The 23,982-nt window shown below is 44.9% G+C and overlaps 1 protein-coding gene across 2 annotated transcripts; it reads left to right on the plus strand.

The window, feature by feature from the left end:
- The first annotated feature begins 1,124 nt into the window (after positions 1–1,124).
- fgf24 (fibroblast growth factor 24) lies at positions 1,125–13,143 on the plus strand. Of its 2 annotated transcripts, none has more exons than XM_047024558.1 (5): positions 1,125–3,754; positions 3,910–3,946; positions 8,547–8,715; positions 11,040–11,146; positions 12,077–13,143. In XM_047024558.1, exons 1-5 carry the CDS (start codon positions 3,723–3,725, stop codon positions 12,347–12,349), a joined length of 618 nt encoding a protein of 205 aa, XP_046880514.1. In that variant the 5' UTR covers positions 1,125–3,722; the 3' UTR covers positions 12,350–13,143. The 2 variants fall into 2 exon arrangements, with proteins under 2 accessions (XP_046880514.1, XP_046880508.1); XM_047024552.1 differs by having other exon boundaries at positions 1,126–3,754; positions 8,547–8,724.
- The last annotated feature ends 10,839 nt before the right edge of the window (positions 13,144–23,982 follow it).

Here is a 23,982-nt window from a genome sequence, read left to right on the forward strand (position 1 = left end):
CTAGCTAGTGTTGGCGTTGGGACTTCAGGGGCCCAGAACGAGACCAAGACCAAAGTGTAAAGAGGGGAGGAGAGAGAGTAGGGGTGGGGAGCACTCGGGGGGGGGGGGGGGTCACCAAGGGGGGGGGGGCAACAGGGGTGAGGCACCAGAGGTGGGGCACTAGGGGTGTGGCACCAGGGATGGGGCACCAGGGGTGAGGCACCAGGGGTGAAGCACCAGAGGTGGGGCACCAAGGATGGGGCACCAGGGGTGGGGCACCTGGGGCGGGGCACCAGGGGTGGGTCTGAGGAGATGAGAGAAAGAGGCTGTTCTCCTTCCCCTCTTCACACACTCGTTGGCCTGTGACTTGTGCTCATATCAGCGGGGTGGAGGGGGCTTCCAGGAGCCAGTGGTCCGCTGCATGTCTGTCCCCTCACCTTGGAAATTCAATGAGAAGCAGATGCTCCACCCCCACCTTCCCACACACACTACCACACAGCCACACACACACACACACTCCCACACAGACACACCCACACAAGCCACACACACGAACACCCATACATGCACACACACAGACTCCTCCCCCCCCCCCCCCCGTTTCAGTCGATATGTCCACGTCGAAGATGAAAGTGCAGAGTGGGAGGGAAGAATGGGGGGGGGGGGGGTCCTGACACTAATGTAGTTCACTGGGCTTCACTTGCGGAACTGCCAACTTCTTTTGTCAGGCTTAAAGGCCGAGCAGGTCCTTTGAACCTGTGACTGACTGCCCTCACACACCTTCTTACACTTCTTCAACTCCAGCTTCAATAAGATCCACCGTAACACGCCCAGCGTCGCCCACGCACGGACGAGAGGAGGTCAGCCAGTCACAGTGTTGAGGTCGTTTCCATCTTCTAAGTTTTTTGGGGGGAGGAGAAGGGGCCAAAATAGTCAAATCTGTCGCTTTTAAATTCTGTAAATGAACATTTCAATTGTGTTTCCTTGATTAAATAGAGTTTGCTGCGTTTGCATATGAAAGACCATATATTTTACCAGATTTTTTTCTCTCTGATCGCTAATCTGTGTAGGTAACCTTATCCTAGCGGTGCCCCCCCCCCCCCTGCCCCCCCCCCCCAGCCTCAGCTCAACCCATTCATGAAGCCCCCCTGGTCATTGTCCCTTAACGGGCCACTCTCCACATGCCGGGGCTCTTAAACTTCCCCAAACTCACTTCTTCAGTTGGTGCAATCCATCTAAATGAATCCAACAGACAGCAGGGTTTCTGGTGTGTCAGGCCTCCATGATGGAGCGTGTGAGGGCAGAGGGACACCGCTGAGGTCTCTGGGTGAGCGTATCGCTGAAGGACAACACCTCCACGCATGTCTCAACTCTTTTTATCCTTTTCACCCTCCTCGTCGCATTCCTCCGCTCCTTTGATTTCTCTGAGTGTGTGTTTGAGGCTGGTGGTTCTGGGTTCACTGCCGCTGTCGTCGATGCAGCGTGTCACTTATCACGGCACCTAGTCCCTTCTCACTGCAACATCCAGTCCCTTCTCACGGCACCTAGTCCCTTCTCTCAGCAACATCCAGTCCCTTCTCACAGCAACATCCAGTCCCTTCTCACAGCAACATCCAGTCCCTTCTCACAGCAACATCCAGTCCCTTCTCACAGCAACATCCAGTCCCTTCTCACAGCAACATCCAGACCCTTCTCACAGCAACATCCAGTCCCTTCTCACAGCAACATCCAGTCCCTTCTCACAGCAACATCCAGTCCCTTCTCACAGCACCATCCAGACCCTTCTCATGGAAACAGCAGGATTTGGAAAGCTGCTGTCTGGAAGTTGTTTTTATTCAATTAATTTTATGTTTTTTGGGCTTCAACTTAATTTTTTGATGACTTCGATGATTTTAATGGAAGTCGTTTTGTTTACTTTGTTCTCCCCTTCTCTTTCTCTCTCTTTTTCTCTCTCTTTCTCTCTCTCTCTCTCTCCCTCCCCCCCCCCCCCTCTCTCTTTCTCTCCCAGTCTTTTTCCCAGAACTGCTGTATGTGCAGGTGTTTTGTCTTTAGAGGCTTGCCACAAATATCCCAACTATTGTAACTAATAATTTTGTGTCATAACTGATTTAAACTCATACCAGACACTTCCCCATGTTGGGGTAACGAGTGACTACACAACTACACGCTATAATTATTGATTACTATCTTTATTATTCTGGTTGTTTTAAACATTTTTCTAGGCATTTCTTCAAACATTTTCAACCGTAAGTACTTTGGATGTTCCCCAAACAGAAGCCCAAGGTGACTTCAGTCATTAAACAAGCCCAGCATGTGTTTGTTTATTCATTCCTTCAGTAAATTGTATTTCCTGAGCTTTCTCTGCCAAACAGAAGAGTATGAGCCTGTTATTATTGCATACTTTTATTATGATGCGCCCCAATAAGCATAAAATGAATGCAAAATTATACTGAGCCTTCACAACCTTGAGTGAAGCTATTTATTTGATCAGTTTTAATGCAAATAGAATACTGGGAAGCTCGTTTTAATGGCACAATAAACGAGAACCACACAATGGCTGTAAGTTGCGCGAGGGATGTGAGATCACTTCGCTGCGTGCACGGAGGCTGTTGTAAAGACATTCACACCTAGCTTTCATTTAAATGCGGGATAAGTTATAGCACATTATGGAAAAAGGGAGTACGACAACAACCTGCATTTCAATACTGTCTGGGAGAGCGAGGCCGAATCCACAAACGCAGCGGCCTCTAGGATGTCGTTTTAAGAAAGGAGTTGAAATAGCCTAGGTTTTTATTTATTGCCTAATAATAAAAATGACAGAAATTAAAAGTTAAGTGCAAAGATAGGTTACAATGTTATAATTATTCCACTATTATGCGTTCACCCCAGCAATTCTTATTAATAATCTGGCCGAAAAACCCCAAATAATTTCTATATTCAAATGATCTTCAATTTTCAAAGAGATAACATTGGCCTAAAGGTAAAAGGTTTTGCTCAACACCCTTCCTATATAATTGTGTACTGAAGGAAAAATCGTCTCCTACTGATGGTCGGTGAAGATTACCCTATCAGGTGCAAACCGCTGAAGTTTCCACCCACTACCAACAAAAAACCTCCCCGTGCCCAAATCCTGAGCCACAGACTCACAGTGACAGGCACTAACCACACCATCGCCCTGCTTCGAGGATCTGTCCTAGTGTTTTATACAGGCTCTAATTTAAACACTCCGGATAACGCTGAAGTTATATCAAAACGCGAGGTCTTTTCCCAAATCCTTTTCTACTTGTCCTCGAGCTCTCGGCAGATAAAAATGACCCTTGCAAGGAGTAGATATCCCCCGCAGGCACGGACGGAACTCAGAGCCCTCTAATCCCCGTAGCAGTACCATTGTAGGGATAGGGTGCGCGTACTGGATGTTTTCAACAAGGAAAAACCTGTAAAGCAATGGTTGCAAATTGAATCTTTCCGCGCCTGGCAAGAAACCGCTTTCAAAGACGGACCGTGAGAGCATCGCCAGGAGATTTGTTGGAGAGGACGAGACAACACTTTATTCTTCTGGATAATTTCTAACAAGGAAGCACCTAATGTTGCACTCTTTTACATTATTCTACTCCAGTTATTTATCACGCTGGGATTCAAAGGCACCTCCGGATTTGTTTTAGTAAGGACACTGGCGAACTGTCCCCCACCTCCGGTCTCAGTGGTCTAAAACTGTGGAAACAGGTGTATTTCAGCAGTTCAAAATGTCTCTGCTGCCTTCAAGGTTCATATACCTGTAAGGATTTCATCTTTCTAATGCTCTCGTTACACCTAAGTCTTACATTCTTACCAATAGAAGTCGCTAAAAGCTACATATTTCTTCATCCAAGTACGTTTATATTTCATGTAATTGCTTGCAATTCACCGCTCTCCCCTTTTCTGTCTTTCCAGGTGTTTACATTTTCTGGTCCTCTACTTCCAGCTTCAGGTAGGTTTAAACGGCTGTCAAGTTATTATGCTTGTGTGAGTCTGTCCGTTTTCCTGAGTATCTGTGACTGGTTTTTGAATTCTACAATTGATTTTTCGTTATCTCGGTGCTAAACAGGTGCTAATGGGAACTTGCGTAATGACTTGTAAAGTTATAGTCTGACATTTTTGTATACGTATTTTAAACACCTAAAACACCGCGCATATTCACAATATATTGTGCATATAATTTAAACTGATATTTTATCATTCGAAATGTTTTATCTTTTCTAAATGCACGAAACAATTGGGTTGTAAATTAAAGTTATAGCCAACACTTACATGCTCTGTGAACGCTGTAACCGCGCTGAGAATTTTTAAAGTACATGCTTTTGGATGACGTTATTCGTGTTACACATTGCATCGTAGATCGCTCACATAGCAACCAACATTTTTGTAATTGTAATCAATAACTGAACTTTCCCTGGGGCATTTATACACATATCATTTTCTGTACCCTACAAAACACCACATTTCTAATATCAACGTGATTGAGGAGTGATATTTCTTAAGCAGTTAACAATATGACATCACAATTAATAACAGAGCTATTGCAGATGTGATATGACAGAGCAGGTGAGATCATGCGGGAATGTTGATCTGTTTTGCTTTATAGAATAAGTGACAGCAGATATTTCTAACTCTGAACTGTACCCACCCATTGAAGTTGCCGTTGCAGTCATTTTTGTATCATATAACACGCTGGAACGAGGTCAATGTTAATGGCTGCAATCCCAGTTTTTAATTCTTAAATTGGGATGCTCGATAGGCTATCGGAAATAAATATTTTGTACATGAATTATACATATTTGACATTTAATGAAGTGTCATAGCATGATCAGAGTCGTGTAGCTTAAATCAGCCAGCATGTCTTGATAGATGTGCAGTCGTGGAGGAATCATGTCCAAATCTGAAGTCGATCTAGATGGAGACTGTTTTAGACCTACTCTTTCAAAATAACATAACAGGGTCAAGGCTATTATAAAACGTTTCTGTTTGCATTTCATGATAAAAGGACCACCTTACAAAGACACCTCTCAGGAATGAACAAAGGGCACAGTCTCAAAAAAGGAGACAAAACTAGGTTATGTAAGGCTACGAGTTCTGATTGTTCCAAAGCAGTTGGCACAAACAACGCTATACTGTTGACTGATTCTCCTCCATTCAAAGCACAACCTACATTTTCCTGCTTTGGGACTTGGTGTGGGGCACAAGAAAATGTTAAGCCAACACTGGCGGACTTTAGATTCACAAAGCAGATAATATAATATAGAAGACCAATATAGTATTGCTTTGCATAGCAGATGATACCTGTGTAGAAGTATGTGGTTGTGCATGTTTAGACGATGCAGAAAACAGAATTGGAGGCAGATATTACCTTTACACATCAGGCTTTTGAAGCAGGCGGTCTGACAGTGAGATATATCTGAAATGGATAACCATACATCACCTGGGGAGAGAACCACTGGACCTTTCAACGTCCACATCCGGTTTCGTCTTTTGGCTTCGAAGGAAGAGACCGATCGATAATTATTTAGTTGTCTGTTTGGGTTTTGGTCAGGCCTTCACTGAGGCACGCTGCCCCCTTCATGTACGCTCAGCGAAACACACCGTCGTGTTTGTTTAGAGATAGGGTGATTTAAAACAAATCCCTCCGCCTATTTATCCATAGAGCATTCACCTCTGTGTGTGTTGGGTACTTTGTTACCTTGTGGTGGGAGGTATGATGGACAGCTGTAACAAGATTATGATATTTTATCTTCAGTTAGTTTCAGTTACTTTATTGTCCCGCTGGAGGTAAATTCGGTTTGTAGCTGAGTACAGATAAACAACGCCAGTACACACATAACAGTACAACAACGGAAAATGATGAAAATACCTTTTTTGTGCAAGTTAATCGAGTTTAGGAGTTTTGGAATGGATAGATGAACAGATGATGGTGGATGATAGTCTGAGCATGCTGGTCTATCATGTCCTGTACATGGTCTTTACGGATGACACGCTCCACACCAGTACTATCACACCTGTAACTATTGAATGTTGATCTACTTTACTTAAAGCAATGTACATCACAAAACTCCTTGTTTGTGTGTTGATAGAGTGAGGGTTGTGGTGGTCTTGAGAGTTTCCTTTCTTTTGACCAAAAAAAAACAACATAGATCCAGACAGGACTGCTAGGGCCATAGATTGCAAGAGAACACATACAACTGATGTAATGGACAACTACAGCCATCGGTGACACAGATTCTGGTTTTAGACACAGGACGGGTGGTGGAGAGAGAGAGAGATACTGGTTTTAGACAGGAGGGGTGGCAGAGAGAGAGAGGCAGATATGCCTTATGATTAGATGTTCTCTTTAAGAAATGTCTTTAGTCTCCTAAGGTTCTGTCTAATCCCCGACAAAAGGCATGTTCGTGCTTTGTCCAGTTAGTGCTGTTTATTATCTGCTTGATTGCTTTCTTTTTTAAACTAACACCCTGAGATTGCTTCGACAATGAATGGTGCACTATTAAGGAAACACATTATAATTATTATTGTGTTCTGTGTGGAGGTGATATGTGTGGTCCCGAAGACATCTATTAGAATGAAAATAATTTATCTTAGATCTGCCTCACTTGATAAAACATTTAGAGACTGGCTAGTTTATGTGTCACAATCCGATTAGTTTGTTCTCTTTTGATAAATGTTTACACCTATTGACCTATGTGCAAGGGTTTTTGTATTTCCCTCGGTTCTTAGCCAACACCTGGTTCAAACTAGCTATCTTGTGAGTTCTGATGGAACTGGGATTGCTTTTCAGCGGTAGTCATTAGTTTTCTTCTCTGTGTTAAGGATTTGTTCAACCATGAGCGTATTTCCCCTTTCATTCACTAAATGTCATTAATTTGCTGAGGTTAAAATAACAAGGAGTCAGTGTATGTAATGTGTATATAATTAGCCACCTGAGAACAGCCACATAAAAGGCCATTACTGTGTAATTACCACGCCATACAGCTGTGGAAATGGGATCTTGGCTCGAATCGAGATTCCAGGGGTTTCAAAAGTATACGTTTTCTTTCTCATCCACGTACGGGGTTGGCTTACAGGCGTGCACTCTGACGTGTTGTCACTCAGTTATTTCCTCTTCCTCCCTGTAGGCCTGATGTGGCTGGTAGGCTCTCTGAGAGCACCCCCCAGCCCAACCTGGGGGTGAGGGAGAGGAAGTCTGCCCAGCCTGGGGGTGAGGGAGAGGGTCTGTCCAGCCTGGGGGAGAGGGTCTGCCCAGCCTGGGGGTGAGGGAGAGGGTCTGTCCAGCCTGGGGGTGAGGGTCTGCCCAGCCTGGGGGTGTGGGAGAGGGTCTGTCCAGCCTGGGGGTGAGGGTCTGCCCAGCCTGGGGGTGAGGGAGAGGGTCTGTCCAGCCTGGGGGTGAGGGTCTGCCCAGCCTGGGGGTGAGGGAGGGGGTCTGCCCAGCCTGGGGGTGAGGGAGAGGGTCTGTCCAGCCTGGGGGTGAGGGTCTGCCCAGCCTGGGGGTGGGGGAGAGGGTCTGTCCAGCCTGGGGGAGAGGGAGAGGGTCTGCCCAGCCTGGGGGTGAGGGAGAGGGTCTGCCCAGCCTGGGGGTGAGGGAGAGGGTCTGCCCAGCCTGGGGGTGAGGGAGAGGGTCTGTCCAGCCTGGGGGTGAGGGAGAGGGCCTGCCCAGCCTGGGAGAGGAAGTCTGGGTGAACAGTTCTTCATCTGCCTAGTCCTGGGGTAAGGGAGAGGGGTTTGCCTACCCTGGTGGTGTGAGAGAGGGGTCTAGGTGCAATGTTCTCCCTCTGAGGTTGTTTTGGCGGTACAGTGTTTCTCTCTCCACCACATCCACATATGCCACTCTGTGCATCTGTGATTTACTGTCTGTCCAGCCTGGGGGTGAGGGAGAGGGCCTGCCCAGCCTGGGAGAGGAAGTCTGGGTGAACAGTTCTTCATCTGCCTAGTCCTGGGGTGAGGGAGAGGGGTTTGCCTACCCTGGTGGTGTGAGAGAGGGGTCTAGGTGCAATGTTCTCCCTCTGAGGTTGTTTTGGCGGTACAGTGTTTCTCTCTCCACCACATCCACATATGCCACTCTGTGCATCTGTGATTTACGGCCTCTGAGTCGCCCGAAGGCAGATATTTGTTTGATGATAGTGTAACAGGTCTGGATGCTTCAGGTGTATAATTGCTAGTGGCTTGTGGAAAGGGAATACAGGTTTCTCAATCCTGCCCCAGGCTACAGTGTGCAATACAGCTGCCTCGAGAGTAAGACATAACAGGCACACCGTACAGCAAGCTACACTCAAGGCTTTGTCCTTGCTACGAGCACCACAGGTGTGCGCGTTGTATGGACAGTGTCGTAAATGTAATGTCGCAACAATGTAGCCGGTTTTTATACGAAAACACACCTAAAACGTCAGCTAAATTTTTTCCAGCTTGTTATCTCATCGATTCTATACCCTGGAGCACAACCTCCTGACAGAAGACTCATAAAGGCAGCAGAATACTTTACTATCAACACCTGTGTCATTACGATCGCTCTCTTTCTCCCTCCTCCCCTTCCTTTTCCGCTTCAGGAATCTCAGCAGAGCTCAGCTGATTTCCGGATCTACATCGAGAACCACACCCGGAACCCGGACGACCTGAGCCGGAAGCAGATCCGGATCTACCAGCTGTACAGCCGCACCACGGGCAAGCACGTCCAGATCCTGGGCAAGAAGATAAACGCCAACGGCGACGATGGGGGCAAGTACGGTACGGGATGATTCCTGTGCACCTTCTCAGACGCGTTAGCCCACGGGACCAGGGAACGGGGCCTCCACTTCTGAATATCCCACTGAATTAGGAGAGCACACACCAGACAAGCCATGTGGGGCCACTTTTTGTAAACTGTTTGGCCTTTGCCGAGGTGTGAAACGTTTGATGGCCGACGAACGTGTGTTACTCATTAGAAACAAAATGACACAAAGGAGTTTGGGGCATAGAGACACTTGATGTTGGAAAATGATGTTGCTCAGACATGTGGAGTGCCTGGTTCAGATTGTGGCCAAAAAGGACAAATCTAAGCTGATTGTAGTCATGGTAACGTAACTGCTTATTTAAATGGTGTTGGTCTGCTGAGTGATGGGAGTGTTCACAGTGGTGAGGTTGTTGTACACAGCGCTCTGGAGACACTGGCTGGGCTAAGAACTGCTAGAGGTGCCGACAAGACACACTTCCACTGAAAGTGATGCAGGTCGCTGTCTAGGCTGCATATTTGAAGGAACGTTTGTGTATTTTGCGCGTGTTTGTGTGTCAGATCCGCCGGTTGTCAGGTGGCGGTTGATGTGCGTTGAGTGTAGCTGCATGTGCAGTCTCAGATGAGCCAAGGCAAAGGTTTCCTCATGGCTTGTTAGAGCATGAGTGGAAGCAGATCCAATGTTTCCCATGAGACCTTGCCAACCCTGCCCCCTCCTCCTCCTCCCTACCTCCCTCCCTTCCTCCCCCTCCTCCTCCTCCCCTACTTCTCCTCCCCTCCCCATCCTCTCTTCCTCCCCCCCTCCCCTACCTCTCCTCCCCTCCCCCTCTTCCCCTACCTCTCTTCCCCTACCCCTCCTCCCCCCTCCTCTCCCTCCAACCCCAGTACCTGGCACCTGTGAACTCTCTGACACTGACTAACGTGGAGCCCAGGAAGACTCTCTCTCTCTCCCTGCACTAATCCACACTCAGTCATAACATGGAAACTCTTCCAGTGGAGAGTCCCTCTCACGGTTGAGGAATAGACCTGCAGCTTGTAACAGGGCACTCAACCCCTTTACACGGAGCAGTCACTGTATCATTCCCACTTTGCCCACAGTAATACTAATATGTTAGCATGCTTGTTAGCAAGAACATGAGTAAACATACTCATGGTCACATGTAATTACCCCATAATCTGTTAAAATATGACGGTTGAAGGTCCGTTACTAAATGTATACCTGTGGTGTCAGGCTTTGGGGTTTGTTAATATTTTGAGATAGTTCCAGATGTTTACAAAATTGTAGTTATTAGACAGTCCAATTAAAACACAAAGAGATTTCTTTCACAACACTATATTTCAGTATATTTTAAGACTTGGCCAGGATGCCAGAGGTAACCAGGCCAATAAGACTGCAGTCACTGTCTTACTTCTTTTATTCGGGAAAGGGTGGAAGGAGAGCAGAGGTCGACTTAAGTGGGGACTTGTGCCTCCATGCACCCCCCAACCCCCCACCCCTAAGGACCCCCAGTCCTGAGGACCCCCAGCCCTGAGGATCCCCGCCCCTAAGGACCCCCCTCCCCTCCCCCCCCCACCCTCCCACCCCTAAGGACCCCCAGCCCTCCTGTGAGAGGAGAGGGAGCCTCTTCAGCCACTTCCCTGATCCTGGTGTAGAGAGTCTGGGGTGTCATCCTCCCCTCCACCACCACCCTTTACTTGAGAGCCCTGCAGCTCCCTTGCCCTCTGGGCTGGTTTTAAAAGGACAGTTTTAGAGATGTCCTCTAATCGCCCCACCTCTTCCCTTCATTCACTTGAGTGCCACTGAATAGTCCCAGTGTGTTAAACAAATGGATCATCTTTAACTGTTTGATTGAGTGAGCACAGACTAAAGGGAACTTGAAACCTAATCTGAAGGGGAGCGTAGCCGCTGTGTTTGGCTGATCCTTCAGCCCGTCAGGAGCAGGTAGAAACAAAGGTGACCCCACAGGGGTTAAGGTTCTGACTTCTTGAATAAAGCTTCTGCTGTGTTTGTTTAGAATGGGTCGTTTCAAATGTAAAGCCTGCTCGCAATGTTGGTTTGGCTTCTCTCTGGTATGGTCTCTCTCTCTTCTCTCTCTCTCTTCTCTCTCTCTCTCGTTGTTTTGGTGTTACCGCGGTTCTAACAGGATTTCTCTGCTCTGGTGTCGTGTTGTGGCTAACACCATGTAACTCATGGAAGCTTACACAATCATCTAGATTATTTATATTTTCAGAGATTTTTAGTTTTGTTTGTTTGTTAATGCTAATTTGTTTTTTGTAAATTGTTCTAAAATGACTGACTAATGTTATATTTTATTTTTTTTGTACATTCCAGCTCTTCTTGTTGTGGAAACAGAAACGTTTGGGAGCCATATTCGACTAAAAGGGAAGGAAAGTGAATATTACATCTGCATGAACAAGAACGGGAAAATTGTTGGAAAGGTAAGCACCTCTTTATGTAAAAAAAAAAGCTGCATATTTACATATTACATTTATTAATTTAGAATACACCTTTCTCCAAATTGTAAATATGTATATATCTTTATTTTATTTTTGTATCCACTGAGATGAATATTACACTTAGAAATGCTGTATTAGCAACCCAAGTTCTTGAGAAATTCTAAGAACAAGCTTCTTTTTTCTTATGGTAGCACTTCAAACTGAAACCAATGTCAGCTGTGTTCAACAAGCTTGGCTAAAAGGTTAACAGCTTCCACAGTCAATTTTTTAATAACTGTAAAGTGGATTTAATGGACGTGTCCACGGCACTGTAGATTAGACCTAAAAAATCCCAATGTCAGTTAGATTAACTATCCCTTTAATCCACACAGAAGTTTGAGCGTTTGCAATGCTGTTGCTGTGAAGCTCTGACAAAACCCCTTTGATAGCTCTGGCATCCAGTTATGTAACATGCTCCATCCTTTTGACAGCCGATCAGTCAATTACAGACCATAATCATCATCGTGCTCTGAATGGCTAATGGCCTCGGAAGAAAAGCGCTACTGCAACTTTATGTTCGGTTCACCAGGGGGCGCTAGGCAAATCAACAGCAGTTGGATTAATTAAATCTACACGAAACGTCTGTCAAAGTTCTGTTGTTTTAAGTTTTTCACTTTTGCGTCTCAATTGGCAATGAAATAGCAGGAAACGACTCCTTTAAGATAACCGTGGCAACCAGGCATGACCTGAGATGACCTAGCCAGTCGTCTCACTAGCTAGCTTTTATCCTAGTTCACAAGTTCACGCGTTTCATAGGTCAAACTTCTTACTTGTCTCATACGTTTGTGTTAGGATGTGACAGTTAACACCTCTCTGACACATGTATTTATCAAGGAAGCACCTAAATCTGACATCTTGCACTTCCCCTCGCAGCGCAACGGCAGGAACCAGGAATGTGTGTTCGTGGAGGAGTTCCTGGAAAATAACTACACGGCTCTGGTGTCGGCCAAGTATAAAGGCTGGTACCTGGGCTTCAACAGGAAGGGGAGGCCCAAGAAAGGCTCACGGACCACGCAAACCCAACAGGAAGTTCATTTCATGAAACGCCACCCCAAGGGGAAGGTGGATCCCCTGGAGGAGTTCCGTTTCACCACGGTAACTAAGCGGACACGCAGAGCCCGCCGCTTGAAACCCAAAACAAACTGAAAAGCGACGGATGGACAGCCAAGCACACTGTTTTCCAAGGAGAGCAAAAACTCAATGTTTCTCGCAATAAAACGACGTAAAGACTTCTGCAAAAGAAACGACGACAGGAAAAATTAACAAAACTTTCAAAGATGTTTTATTTTTATATTTCAGGAACACTGATAATCTCCCAACTGTTGGATGTTTCTGGGTCATTATAATTGTTATTGTGTGTTTACTTTATTTATACTGGACAAACTAAGGACGACAAAAACCTCTTGTCATCGCCATCTTCTGCTTCTCTGAACAGTGAGCTGAAGGCTTATATTTTCGACAATGAGAGGGGAAACAGGAGTTGACTGTTATAAAAATCATCCACTAGAGTTTATTGGAATACCTGTTTTGTTTGTGTTACCCCTGACAACATGGATCCCATATTTTCCACTGGAATCAGATGGCATGGAGACGAAAAGGAGAGAGGTGACAGTAGCAGGTCACACAGTCAACTAAGATATCGACATGTGTAGCTTTGAGTGCAATATTTGACAGACCTCCCTCCTTTCTCTCTCTTTCTCTGTCTCTCCCTCCCTCTCTCTCAGTTGATAACTCCAGCTTGACTCGTGGCCTACTGTAGGTGGAATGCACTGTGCACTATGTGATTTCTTTGACATTTTTGTGCCAACCTATGATTCGGCAGAACCCAACATGCTTTGACTAGCCAGGCATTAGCTGGGGCTGTAGTCTTGTTTAAACACAAGAAAACCCAGTCGACTGTTTTCGGACGACCACAGGTCTAGGGGGGGGGGGGGGGGGGGGGGGGGGGTGGGAGGTTGAAGAATTGATTTGTACGGGATGAGTAGGAGCTAAAGCTTAACTCGCTAGTTACTACGTTTTAGACAAGTGTCCGTCCACCCCAGGCTCTACACCAACATCTGCTGGCGTATCCAACTGAGAAATCACAGTGGGGTTTTTGACAGACACGACAACCCTTCAAACAGGAGTTTATGAATTCCAGAATACCAGCATTTAGGATTTGGGAGTAATACTACTATACTCTGACAAACCAGGAGACCCACACTAGACAACACAGCTTGATGCTTTGGTGGAGCAGTATACTCATGAGATGCTACTAACAACATGACACATTTATGTTTTTTAAATGTATGCAAATAATTTTATGACTATTATATGATATTTATTGCCTTTATTTGTAAATATGATGTGATGATTTTATCTGGCCTCTATTAATAAAATGAGGACTATATTTAAAGATATATATGTCTTGCTTACAATGAGTGGTAGAACCATGTAAAAAAAAAAAAGAAAAAAGAAGACGAGCTTAGTGAGTTCAATTACTTGATAAATATCACCAGCGTTCAAGATTAACACTGGAAGCAGATTGTGTCCAACAGAAAGTACATTCCTTTCTCTGCATACTGCCAAGGTATGCATTTTCATACACAAACTCAAAGTGTCAAGACAGCTTTTAAACCCAGATTTCAAGGTTAAGATACAGGAGGTCTTAATTTGTTGCAGAATCTCAAAAGCTATTTTTAAGGAATGGACATGTCTGCTTCGCTCTGGGCAAAAGTGAGTTCCCTTTAGGTCTTGTTGTAATATTGGCAGAGGCTGAATCCAGGCAGAGCCATCTCTTTATAAACACACAGTTATCTAACTCATCATTCATGTGTCAATGTTTTACACATTCATGTGATTATGTCCTCTTCACATCCCCACTTTATTAAAATATGAAGAATTTCGCAAATCTACTCACTTCAGTGCTATATGAAACTTCTCTACTCATCATGTAGGCACTAGTTAGGAACATAATTCGTTTTTTGTCCACATCCTTTTCAAGTCTCTCATCCATCTTGTAAATGTGCTCGGTGATCTGCTTAGTGTCCTGTCTTCTGGATGGCATCTTGAAGAACAATACTGTGTATTTTTATATCATAACCTTTATCTTGTTTTCTATGTTGACTTGTTCAAATGTCTTCGTTGTAAGAATATAACCCCTATCTGGTGTTACTTTACTTTCAAAGATACAAGTTTCACACAAGTGTCTGTTTGGCAAACATAGTTTAGACATTTTTCAGAAAAAAAAGAAAAAAGAAAGGGTTTGGAGGAATGTGGAGTAGCATGTCTTATGATGCTGGAATGGTGTTTACAGTACCCGTCAGACTGAAAGATGGCAGTTTTGAGGAAAAAACGTCTTTTGTTTAAGTTCCTACTGATGCTATCATGCAGCCGCCAGTGAAGACACCTACACCAGACCAAGACCGCAGTCCAACTTTAGATTTACAAGTCCTGCTTGCTTTTAAAGGTTTAAAGTACCGTCTGATGTCTGACTACCTGTTAGCACCATGTATGAGCTTAGGGGTCCCATTACTCAGACCAGCAGGACCAGGAAATTAACTAGTGTGTGAACGTGGATTTCGGTGTCTACTATCGATTGTTCTCCATAATACTGCTCGACGTTTTTTCAATGTACATGAAGCTACTAAAACAGACAGATGGAATCAGTCCCTCTTTCTAGAGGCAGCATTAATCAGCATCCAAAGTATATTTATAGAAACTGTACAAATGCAGCATCTTAATATTTTTGATTAAATAGAACCACTGTAGTTTTTCTCCCTTTTTCATTCTAACTAATAATTATGCTAGTGTTAAAAGAAAGCTATATTCATTTCACATACTTCTAATTCAATCAAGCATATCCAATCCTGTCCAGGCCTCTGTGATCACCAGCGCCATAGTTCTAAATGCATTGAACATCCTGCGATGAAAGGAAGACATTTTGCATAAGCCTCCTGCTAGTCCTTTCTCCTTTTCAAGCTTTGATCATTGAAGGATAGTCTTGCAACTGAGGCAAAAAATGTCCCAATGAAACATTTTTCATTGTCCAAAAACCTTTGGCAAAAAAAAAAAACTTCCTCAAAAATAGTACAAGCCAAATTATTTATTTAGCTCATTGTTAACTCTTTAACATAGTCAAATGTATTCTAACATAACCACACCCATAACTATTGACGAAACAAAATTATATTAACATCATTAAAGGATATGTCTCTCAAGAAATAGTTTACCATTTGTGGTTGCACAGAAGTAAAACAAATGCCAATGGAACGACCAAAGTGTTTCTTAGAACTTAAACTTCAGCAACCACACACACGTAATAACTAGCCCTGTCAACAGAAATCTGGTGGCCTACTATTTGAGTCACACAAAACAATCTTTGTCTGCTCAAATATTACTTAACTTGTCGCCAGGTTTGAAAAAATATACTGTCAAAACAGCACACTACTGTCTCCTCATGCTCCATGTTAACCACAACTAACTGGTCCTGACTGAAATGTCCACAGGGGAATATCCAGTGATTCCCAGTGTGACGTATGACAGAGCAGTGTTTTTTATAGTATTACCAATCTGCTTATTGACGCTTTTCTGGAGCCAGACACCAGTTTGACCATTTACACATGTATTTATGATATTTTTTCCGTGCATTCGGCAACTTATACATTCTTAGATCTTTGAGTTACAGACTTTTTGTTGCTTTGAGTCTTGTTGAGTCTCTCTTAAATACATGTTCTCTCCTCCCTGCAACACACAACCTGGCCTCCTCCTCCTCCAAGGATGGAAAACGACCTCCATGGGGACATCTGCAGCTGTGATACACGCGTACACACACACACACACAAACACACACATGCACATACACACACACGCATACACACGCACATGCACATACACACACACACGCACATACACGCACATGCACACACACATGCACATACACGCACATACACATGCATACACACGCACATACACATGCACATACACACACATGCACATACACACACATGCACATTCACACACACACACGCACATACACACACACACACACACACACCCTCGTCAGCAGCTGCAGGTGACACACCTCATTAACTTCTCCTTTCTCCTATTCTCTTGAGATATGAGATGAAGCTTTGTGGTGCGGACTGCCCCTCTACTCCTCAACAGGCAGGGCCCGTAATTAGTGCTTTGCTCTGGGGCGTACTTTCTCACAGGGATACGACACAATTAATCAGCATTTTCCCACCAATGGGCAGCAGCCTGCTTCACTATCTCAAAGCCAAATGTTTGTCTCTTAAAAGGGTTTCAGCCATCAAGACGCAAGAGCCTGTGAGCTGTAAATGTATTTAAAACACAATTAATTTAACAGCCTGCTGTTGCCCTCCTGGCCTCCATCAGGATGTTTCTGTTTATTTAAGGTAAACGTTCTGAAGTGATTATAGCTGTCTGTCTCACTTACTAGATCATAAATAAAAAAACGCATGAAACATTTCTTCACATTTTATTTATTGTGACCTCATTACATTTTTTAGGAGGTGCATTTAAGTTATTTTTTGACTTTTTAGACCCTGGCTTGTTATGTTAAAGAATCCCTAGTTGGTATTTGAATCGCGTCACCCGTCACAACGGTGAAAAGGTTTGTGTGCCTTGTGTCTAAGGGAAGTACGAGTCTGGTCATTTCAGAGTGTTGTTAATCTAATTATCTCAGGATCATTACTGGATTAGCATCCACTCCGGTCGTTGGCACCTTACTTAGGCTTTTACAATGTCTGTACTGGTATCTTATTGAAAGAAAAAATTCATTTGTTGCAGCAGAGTTGCACTCTGGAATGATTGCAACTGCATTGAAGTTAAGATTTTATTGTTGCAATGTAGTATTATTTGTACTGTAGTATTTTTGTTCACTGAGCCTGGTAGCTACAATTTGGGTACTTTGCAATGTGGCTAATAAACTTGACTTTGACCAGTGAAATAGAGTTACAACTATATACTTTAGAAACCTGATCTTCTGCTGAACTTTCTAAATACACTATTTGCTTATTGCTTTTAATAAAGAAGAAGACAAATTATGTCATGTCATGTCATCATGTCATGTCATGTCAGACAAATTATTATATAAAAAAATATATATATAACATTTCAGAATTTAATAACAGCATAATGGTAAGGTTCATCAGGCCTCAGTCGTTCACACCAGTTAAGTGTGAGGCCGATGAGATCAAGTCAATATCTTGATCTTTTCCGCACTGTCACCTGGTATAAAAGCCCATCTTTGGTCAGTGACCATCCCTCCAGCTCCCTGCTGGACAACAGAGGCTTGTTGTGACGGCTCGTCTGTGAGAGAGCAGCGGCCGTTGGTCTGGGTTCATATCAGCAGGAATATTCTGGAAACAACCGTTTCCTTACAACTGCTGTTGCTCTCACCCCTCAGCAATTGTGGAAAGTTTAATGTATGTTTCTATGTATCTACAAATCTGTATTTATAAATATATATATATGTCTGCCTATAAATCTATCTACATTGTGACCTGTTTGATTTAAGTAATTAAATAAGACCATCCCCCTCCCCTCTCTCCATCCATCCATCCATCCCAGAGAGATAGCAGTGTCTGACCATTGATAATTCCTGCTATATTTGTTACACCTATCCAGCCCTCCAGTGATTATAAGTGAGGGAAAGGCCGGGGTTGCTTTTGTGGACAGTGTCCGAGCCAGGACAGGGAATGGGAGGGGAAGCAAGGGGGGAGAGAAGGGGAGAGGAGGGGAGAGGAGGGGAAGGGAACAGAGGCAGTATACAAGAAGACCAAGCCCAGACCTTTCACCTGAGGTCGGAACACTGCTCCGCCCGCTGATCCGACATGTGTTTTCGTTCGCCAAGACAAGCAACCCTGTCATGGTGGCCGCTCTCCAAAACTAATGATGTCAAGCGATCCCCTCGCGAAAAAATCTCCCTTTTAAAAAACTGAATAAAGGAAGGGGGTGGGGTGGGCGAGGAGGGGGGACAGGTTGGGGGGGGAGGGGGGGTTGGAGGGGGCGGGGGGACGACACAAAGCCTGAAAAGTCCAACAAAAAACAACTCGATGTGCCTCACAAAGACCCTCCCAGGGCGTATGTCTGCCAAGTTTTACCCCTCGCCACTATCATATCATTGTACAGAGAGAAAAGGGCTCACTTTTTATTTACGCGGGTGGTTACTGCCAGAATACTGCTTTTAATTGCTGTCCTGGATTTCCCAGTGCCGTAAAGGCAGAGTCCCAGACGATTAATCAAAGTAATGGAGCATAATGATGTCTCAGAGAGCCATCCGAAACTCAGGTCAGGGGTTGGACAATGTGAACATTCAGCTACTTAGCTTCCTTTGCAACTTTGTGACAAAATCTGTTTGCCCAACACCAATTAAGATGCCTCTCCGTGTGCTTTGGTCAATGGGTTTGACGGAGGGAGCTGTCCAACGAGTTGACATGTCCCTGAGAACGAACAAACTGCCCTGTGTCCTCGCCTCCGTAATTGGTGTCCCTTGCAACGAGCCGCTTCCCAGGGCCGTCTTTTGTGTCCCTGTGAAGGTCCTACATGTGGGGAGTCAGGGCTTTAATGGGACTCCTGGAGGTTTTAAACAAACAGAGCGCGACCCCCTACTGTTCAGCACGGTGCAGGAAGCAGCAGGGAGCCCTCCCCGCTCGGCCCTCCCAGCCCGGCCTGCTGGGCAGCAGCAGGCTCTTTCACATGTACACACACACACACACATGCATACACATACGTATACACACACACACACACATGGATACACACATATACATGCATACACACACTCTCGTGTACACACACGTATACACAAACACGTATACACACACATGGATACACACACATGCACACATACACGCACATACATGTACACACACCTATGTGTATACTGTTCACACACATGTATACACACACCAGCACACTCACACACATGTATGAGTCAGGTAGTTGAGCGGTTAGGGAATTGGGATAGTAATCTGAAAGGCGTCAGTTCGATTCCCGGCTGTGCCAAATGACGTTGTGTCCTTGGGCAAGGCACTTCACCCTACTTGCCTCGGGGGAATGTCCCTGTACTTACTGTAAATCGCTCTGGATAACAGCGTCTGCTAAATGACTAAATGTAAATGTATGTACACATACACGCAGTCTGACGTTCTTCCTGCAGAAGGATGCCAACACCAGCTTCTCCTCTAGGATACCAGGCTCTCTATTTCCTTGTTCATCACCATGTTCAGAAATGATCTGACTAGAAACAGTGTTGTTGGGACCCCAGTAAGAAATCCACATCAAATACTTCATGCATCGCACAAAGGGGGAATTATGTAGGGGAGGTGACACACAACAGACATTTCTGTGATAGAAATATAGTTGTCTTGTTGGGCTAATTGTGCCATTAATCAGAAGGTTGCCGGTTTGGTTCCCGGCCGTGCGAAATGACATTGTGTCCTTGGGCAAGGCACTTCACCCTACTTGCCTTGGGGGGAATGTCCCTGTACTTAATATTAAGTCGCTCTGGATAAGAGTGTCAGCTAAATGACTAAAGTGCAAATGTAAATGTCTGATTTGACGTGATCCTGGATTGGAAGAGGGTCTACTGTGAGGCTGTTCTGAGGGAACAGCAGTCTGATGCCTCCTGTTTCGATGTGAAAGCTTTAAGGATTAGTCAATGAGTCTCTTAAGTGGCGTGTTTCTGTTGTAGTCCTAATGTGTCTGCGCCGGCTGATAAACAGGATCAGTCACTGTGTTTGTCTCGGTGGATCACATACTTCCGGACGCATGAAAGCGTACTTGCCACCTTACTAATGTGCAAACCAAAGATCTTAGAAACCATTCGCTCAATGTGTTGACTGGTTGACCCCCCCCACCCCAGTCCCTATTGCCCCCCCCCCATACACACACACATACCCCATTCCCTGCAGCCCACACACACACACAGACACACACAAACACACACCACCCCAGATTCTACTGTGATCATGTTCCGTAGGTCGTGCCAAGTGTTTGCACAGCAGCTGGGGTCAAGGTGAGGAACGACACACACCAAATAAATCTTTCCTCAGGTGAGCGCCGGCTAATGATCCAGGGTGTGCTAACCTGAGGAGCGTCGCGTCTGTCAGAGATAAGACGTACAACAACAGAGCTTCTTTAAGAAATGGAAACGTTTGAAATTTGAGTTTGATTTTTTTTACAATGCCGATAAAAACTCATAACCACTGACCCAAATACCCTGATGGCAGTTTCAGAGATGTCTCTCAGTGTCTTATACACACTCCTTCACACACACACACACACACAGACATACACACACAGACATACACACACCCTCTAGGGTGCCCCTGCCCATGTGTGTTTACAGTAAACCAGACCAGTCTCCTGGTTGTCAGCACAGCTCCTGAGGGCCCAACTCCCTCTCTCTGTAGGGCCCCTGTCTCTGTCTCCACACTCCTGGGAAACTCGACAAGAGGAACACAGAGATACCAGGGGCTAGGGTTACCCCTAACTGCAACGGATAAACACGACTCAATCACTACAGCACAGTCCACTGCTGGCATGCTCTGCTACGCCCGGGACCTCACCCGAAGACTCGTCACCTGAAGACTGGTAGATGTGAGCGTGGTGTGGTGTCCCCGGCTCTGGGAGAGGAACCGAAGGGCATGCTGTTGCTTTGTTGTGACACGTTCTCGTGCAGAACCTAATGGAAATTGTATCTGTTTAGACCAAGTACTGGGTTTGATTCAGTTGTTTATTTCATGAGAAGATGCTTTGGCACATGCAACAGCACAACCGCAAAAAGTGATAGAAAGCACTATCTACACGTGGTAAAAAAAAATACATCTCCAAGTTTAATCATTCACTCACCATGGATCCCATCTACCACTATGTGGACTAGGTTATCACCTTGGAATGTGCCATGTCAAACCAAGTCAAAGCTCGATTCTTTTTTGTTGTGGCTCTGGGTGTTAGTAGTGCGCGGTCCTACTAGTGCTGTTCCAGTTTGGCACGGCTGCAGACAAACTGACTTGAGGGAATTCCCACAAGCGAATTCATAACCTCAACACCTTATAGGGTAAGCAGACAGTGCTCAGTCATGTTAAGTTTTCACAGATGTCTTCTCTGTGTGTTGGAAACAGAGCTTGACTGTGTTCAAGTCTCAATTCGAATGGTATTCTTCTATAAAGCGTAATTTTTTTTTTTTTTTGCGCACACCAACTCTGCAGAGGGAACACGTTTATTTGCAGGGATAAAAATAAATAAATAAAAGCAGCATTGTTCCTAAAAAGTACTTCAACAATCAGCCCCCAACTGATGTGATGAATGAATGGATTAAAACCTTTAATGCCCAGACGGAAATTTGTTTTGCACCAAGAGCTTGAAAACAGATACATTCAACACTGCAGACAGGACAGTACAGTGAACATAACATAATTATCAATAAAAAGCACAGCGAGACAAAAAATGCAAGAATAAAATAATACAAAATACAACTGAAGGCATCACAGATATGGGAAATAAATCCCCCTTACCTCGATGGTCACCATGGTGTCTATCACCGTGGTGTCTATCACCGTGGTGTGTATCACCGTGGTGTCTATCACCGTGGTGTCTATCACCGTGGTGTCTATCACCGTGGTGTGTATCACCGTGGTGTCTATCACTGTGGTTGGTGGTTGCTGTGCCTTCACCAGCAGCACATCCTGTGGAGGAGTGTGGAGTGATCAGACACCCATCCTCACCATGCTCCTGCCACAGGCCGGGAGGGCCTCTACATCAGCCTGGACTGGTACTCCGGGTCTGGCTGGGCTGGTCCTCCGGGTCAGCCTAGACTGGGTCTCCGGGTCTGGCCGGGCTGGTCCTCCGGGTCAGCCTAGACTGGGTCTCCGGGTCTGGCTGGGCCTCTGCAGACACGGGAGTGCCATGTTGGGACACTTTCCTCCACTGACAGGCTTGATGTGGTGTGGCTCAGCGGTAGAAAATGTTGACTGCAGATCAAGGGTTCACCCCCTCCCTCCCTCGCTTTGGATAAAAGCCTCTGCTAAACGAACACATTATTAAGCCTTCAGCTGCACCTCCACCAGCACTATCCAGGCAGGATGAGACCCATCCACGCTCCGGTGCAGATGTCTGCAGGACTAACACACCCTGCATTACCATCCTGGATGGCCTTTTGGGGATTAATAACAACAATGTGTTTACTTAACAGACACTTTCATTCAAAATGACATACTTGATCTGCAGTCAAACGCTCTAATTCAGAGCCATACCCCATCCCTGACTATGAAGTTTGCCATTTCAAACACCTCACCATAGCCTCTGGTAGGATATTCAACAAGGACTACAATACCCATGATGCATTTCTCAGGACTGTGGTATTAATGATAGCAGCTGGAGGACCAAATGTATGAAAAATGGATGTCTGGTTGACCGTGTCATAAACTGCTATACTCAGAGTGCGAATTATACAATGACAATCGGGGGGGGTCAACATCTTCTCCAGGGTGTGTATCGACCCCCCCAACCTGTTGTTTGTACCTCTTTTGGGGGGGTGCAAGTCTTAATTGGGGGGGGCACACCCCCGCACCCTGTAATTCACACCCTGGCTATACTGATGTGGCAACAGTCTCTGAGAACTGAGGAATTTCAAGGGGGATTTCCCTCAAGATGTACTGTTTGTGAATTTTATCAAACTGAATGTTCAGAAATTATTAAACCACAATCCTGCATGACAAGGCTTGGCTTTAGATGAGCTACAGTCAATTTCTGAAATGATTCAGATGTCACAATAATAAACAATGACATTCCGATCTTTATCTCACTATCAAGAGAGTTTTAAATCCAGTCTGCCAAAATGATCACAAGTTTGTTGTTGGCATCTAAAATATGGTCGAAAAAGACGGATTATCTAAAACCCTGTCAGTAGGCTAGTTAAAATTTGACAATAAAGTTCAGCATCTTAATCGGGCTAGATTACGAGTGTGATAACCTGGCTCTCTATTCGCGGTTTTTTATATGCTGTGCTCGGGTTAATTGCTGTTACTGATGTTTTGACACCTTGGAGTTGGTTAGAATTATGTCTGAAAACTTTTAACCTTGGGTGGTAGTAAACAATCTCACACTCTGGTTACAGTGATGTATAGATGGTTGCAGTGAACCAGCGTCGAGGGAAGGCTTTGATCAGCAAAGTCAACACACCGGGAGTCTGTCAGACTGCTTGGACCGGGGAAACGTGAAGTTTTACATTGGAGGGAATTTAATTCGAAGTGGGACGATACTGGCATGAAGCTGACGATTTTTCTAAGAAGCTCATTATTCACGAACCACAGTTTATTTTATTTTGAGATTTATAACAACACAGCATCTGAGGGAACAGCTAACTGAAGCTAACAAATTACAAGGCAGTCAAATCAACCAGCTGCAACATAAAACCATAGTACACTGTGCATTCCAGCTACAGTACAAACTTACAGCTGTAACAGCTGGGTTGTTTTGAAGCGGGTTACTGTCAGAAGACAATAGATTTCCTGTTATTTCCTGACAGGCGCCAAAGGTGGTCAGCCTCTCCCAGGCCAGGCCCCCACAACAAGGCTGTTCATGGACACATGGGGAACGAAAGCACCGTCACAGCTCTTAGCAACCGTCTCCATCCAAGTGAAAACATATCATACTTAAAAGTATAAAAAGTATGAGTCCAAACATAGGCCACTTACATATAGGTATAGTGAAGTTGTCAATTGCGGATTATGAATTGTGAATGTGTAGAAAAAGAGAATTATAATGGAAAT

Source organism: Hypomesus transpacificus, chromosome 1 (genome assembly GCF_021917145.1).
Source record: "Hypomesus transpacificus isolate Combined female chromosome 1, fHypTra1, whole genome shotgun sequence".
Classification (NCBI taxonomy): Eukaryota; Metazoa; Chordata; class Actinopteri; order Osmeriformes; family Osmeridae; genus Hypomesus; species Hypomesus transpacificus.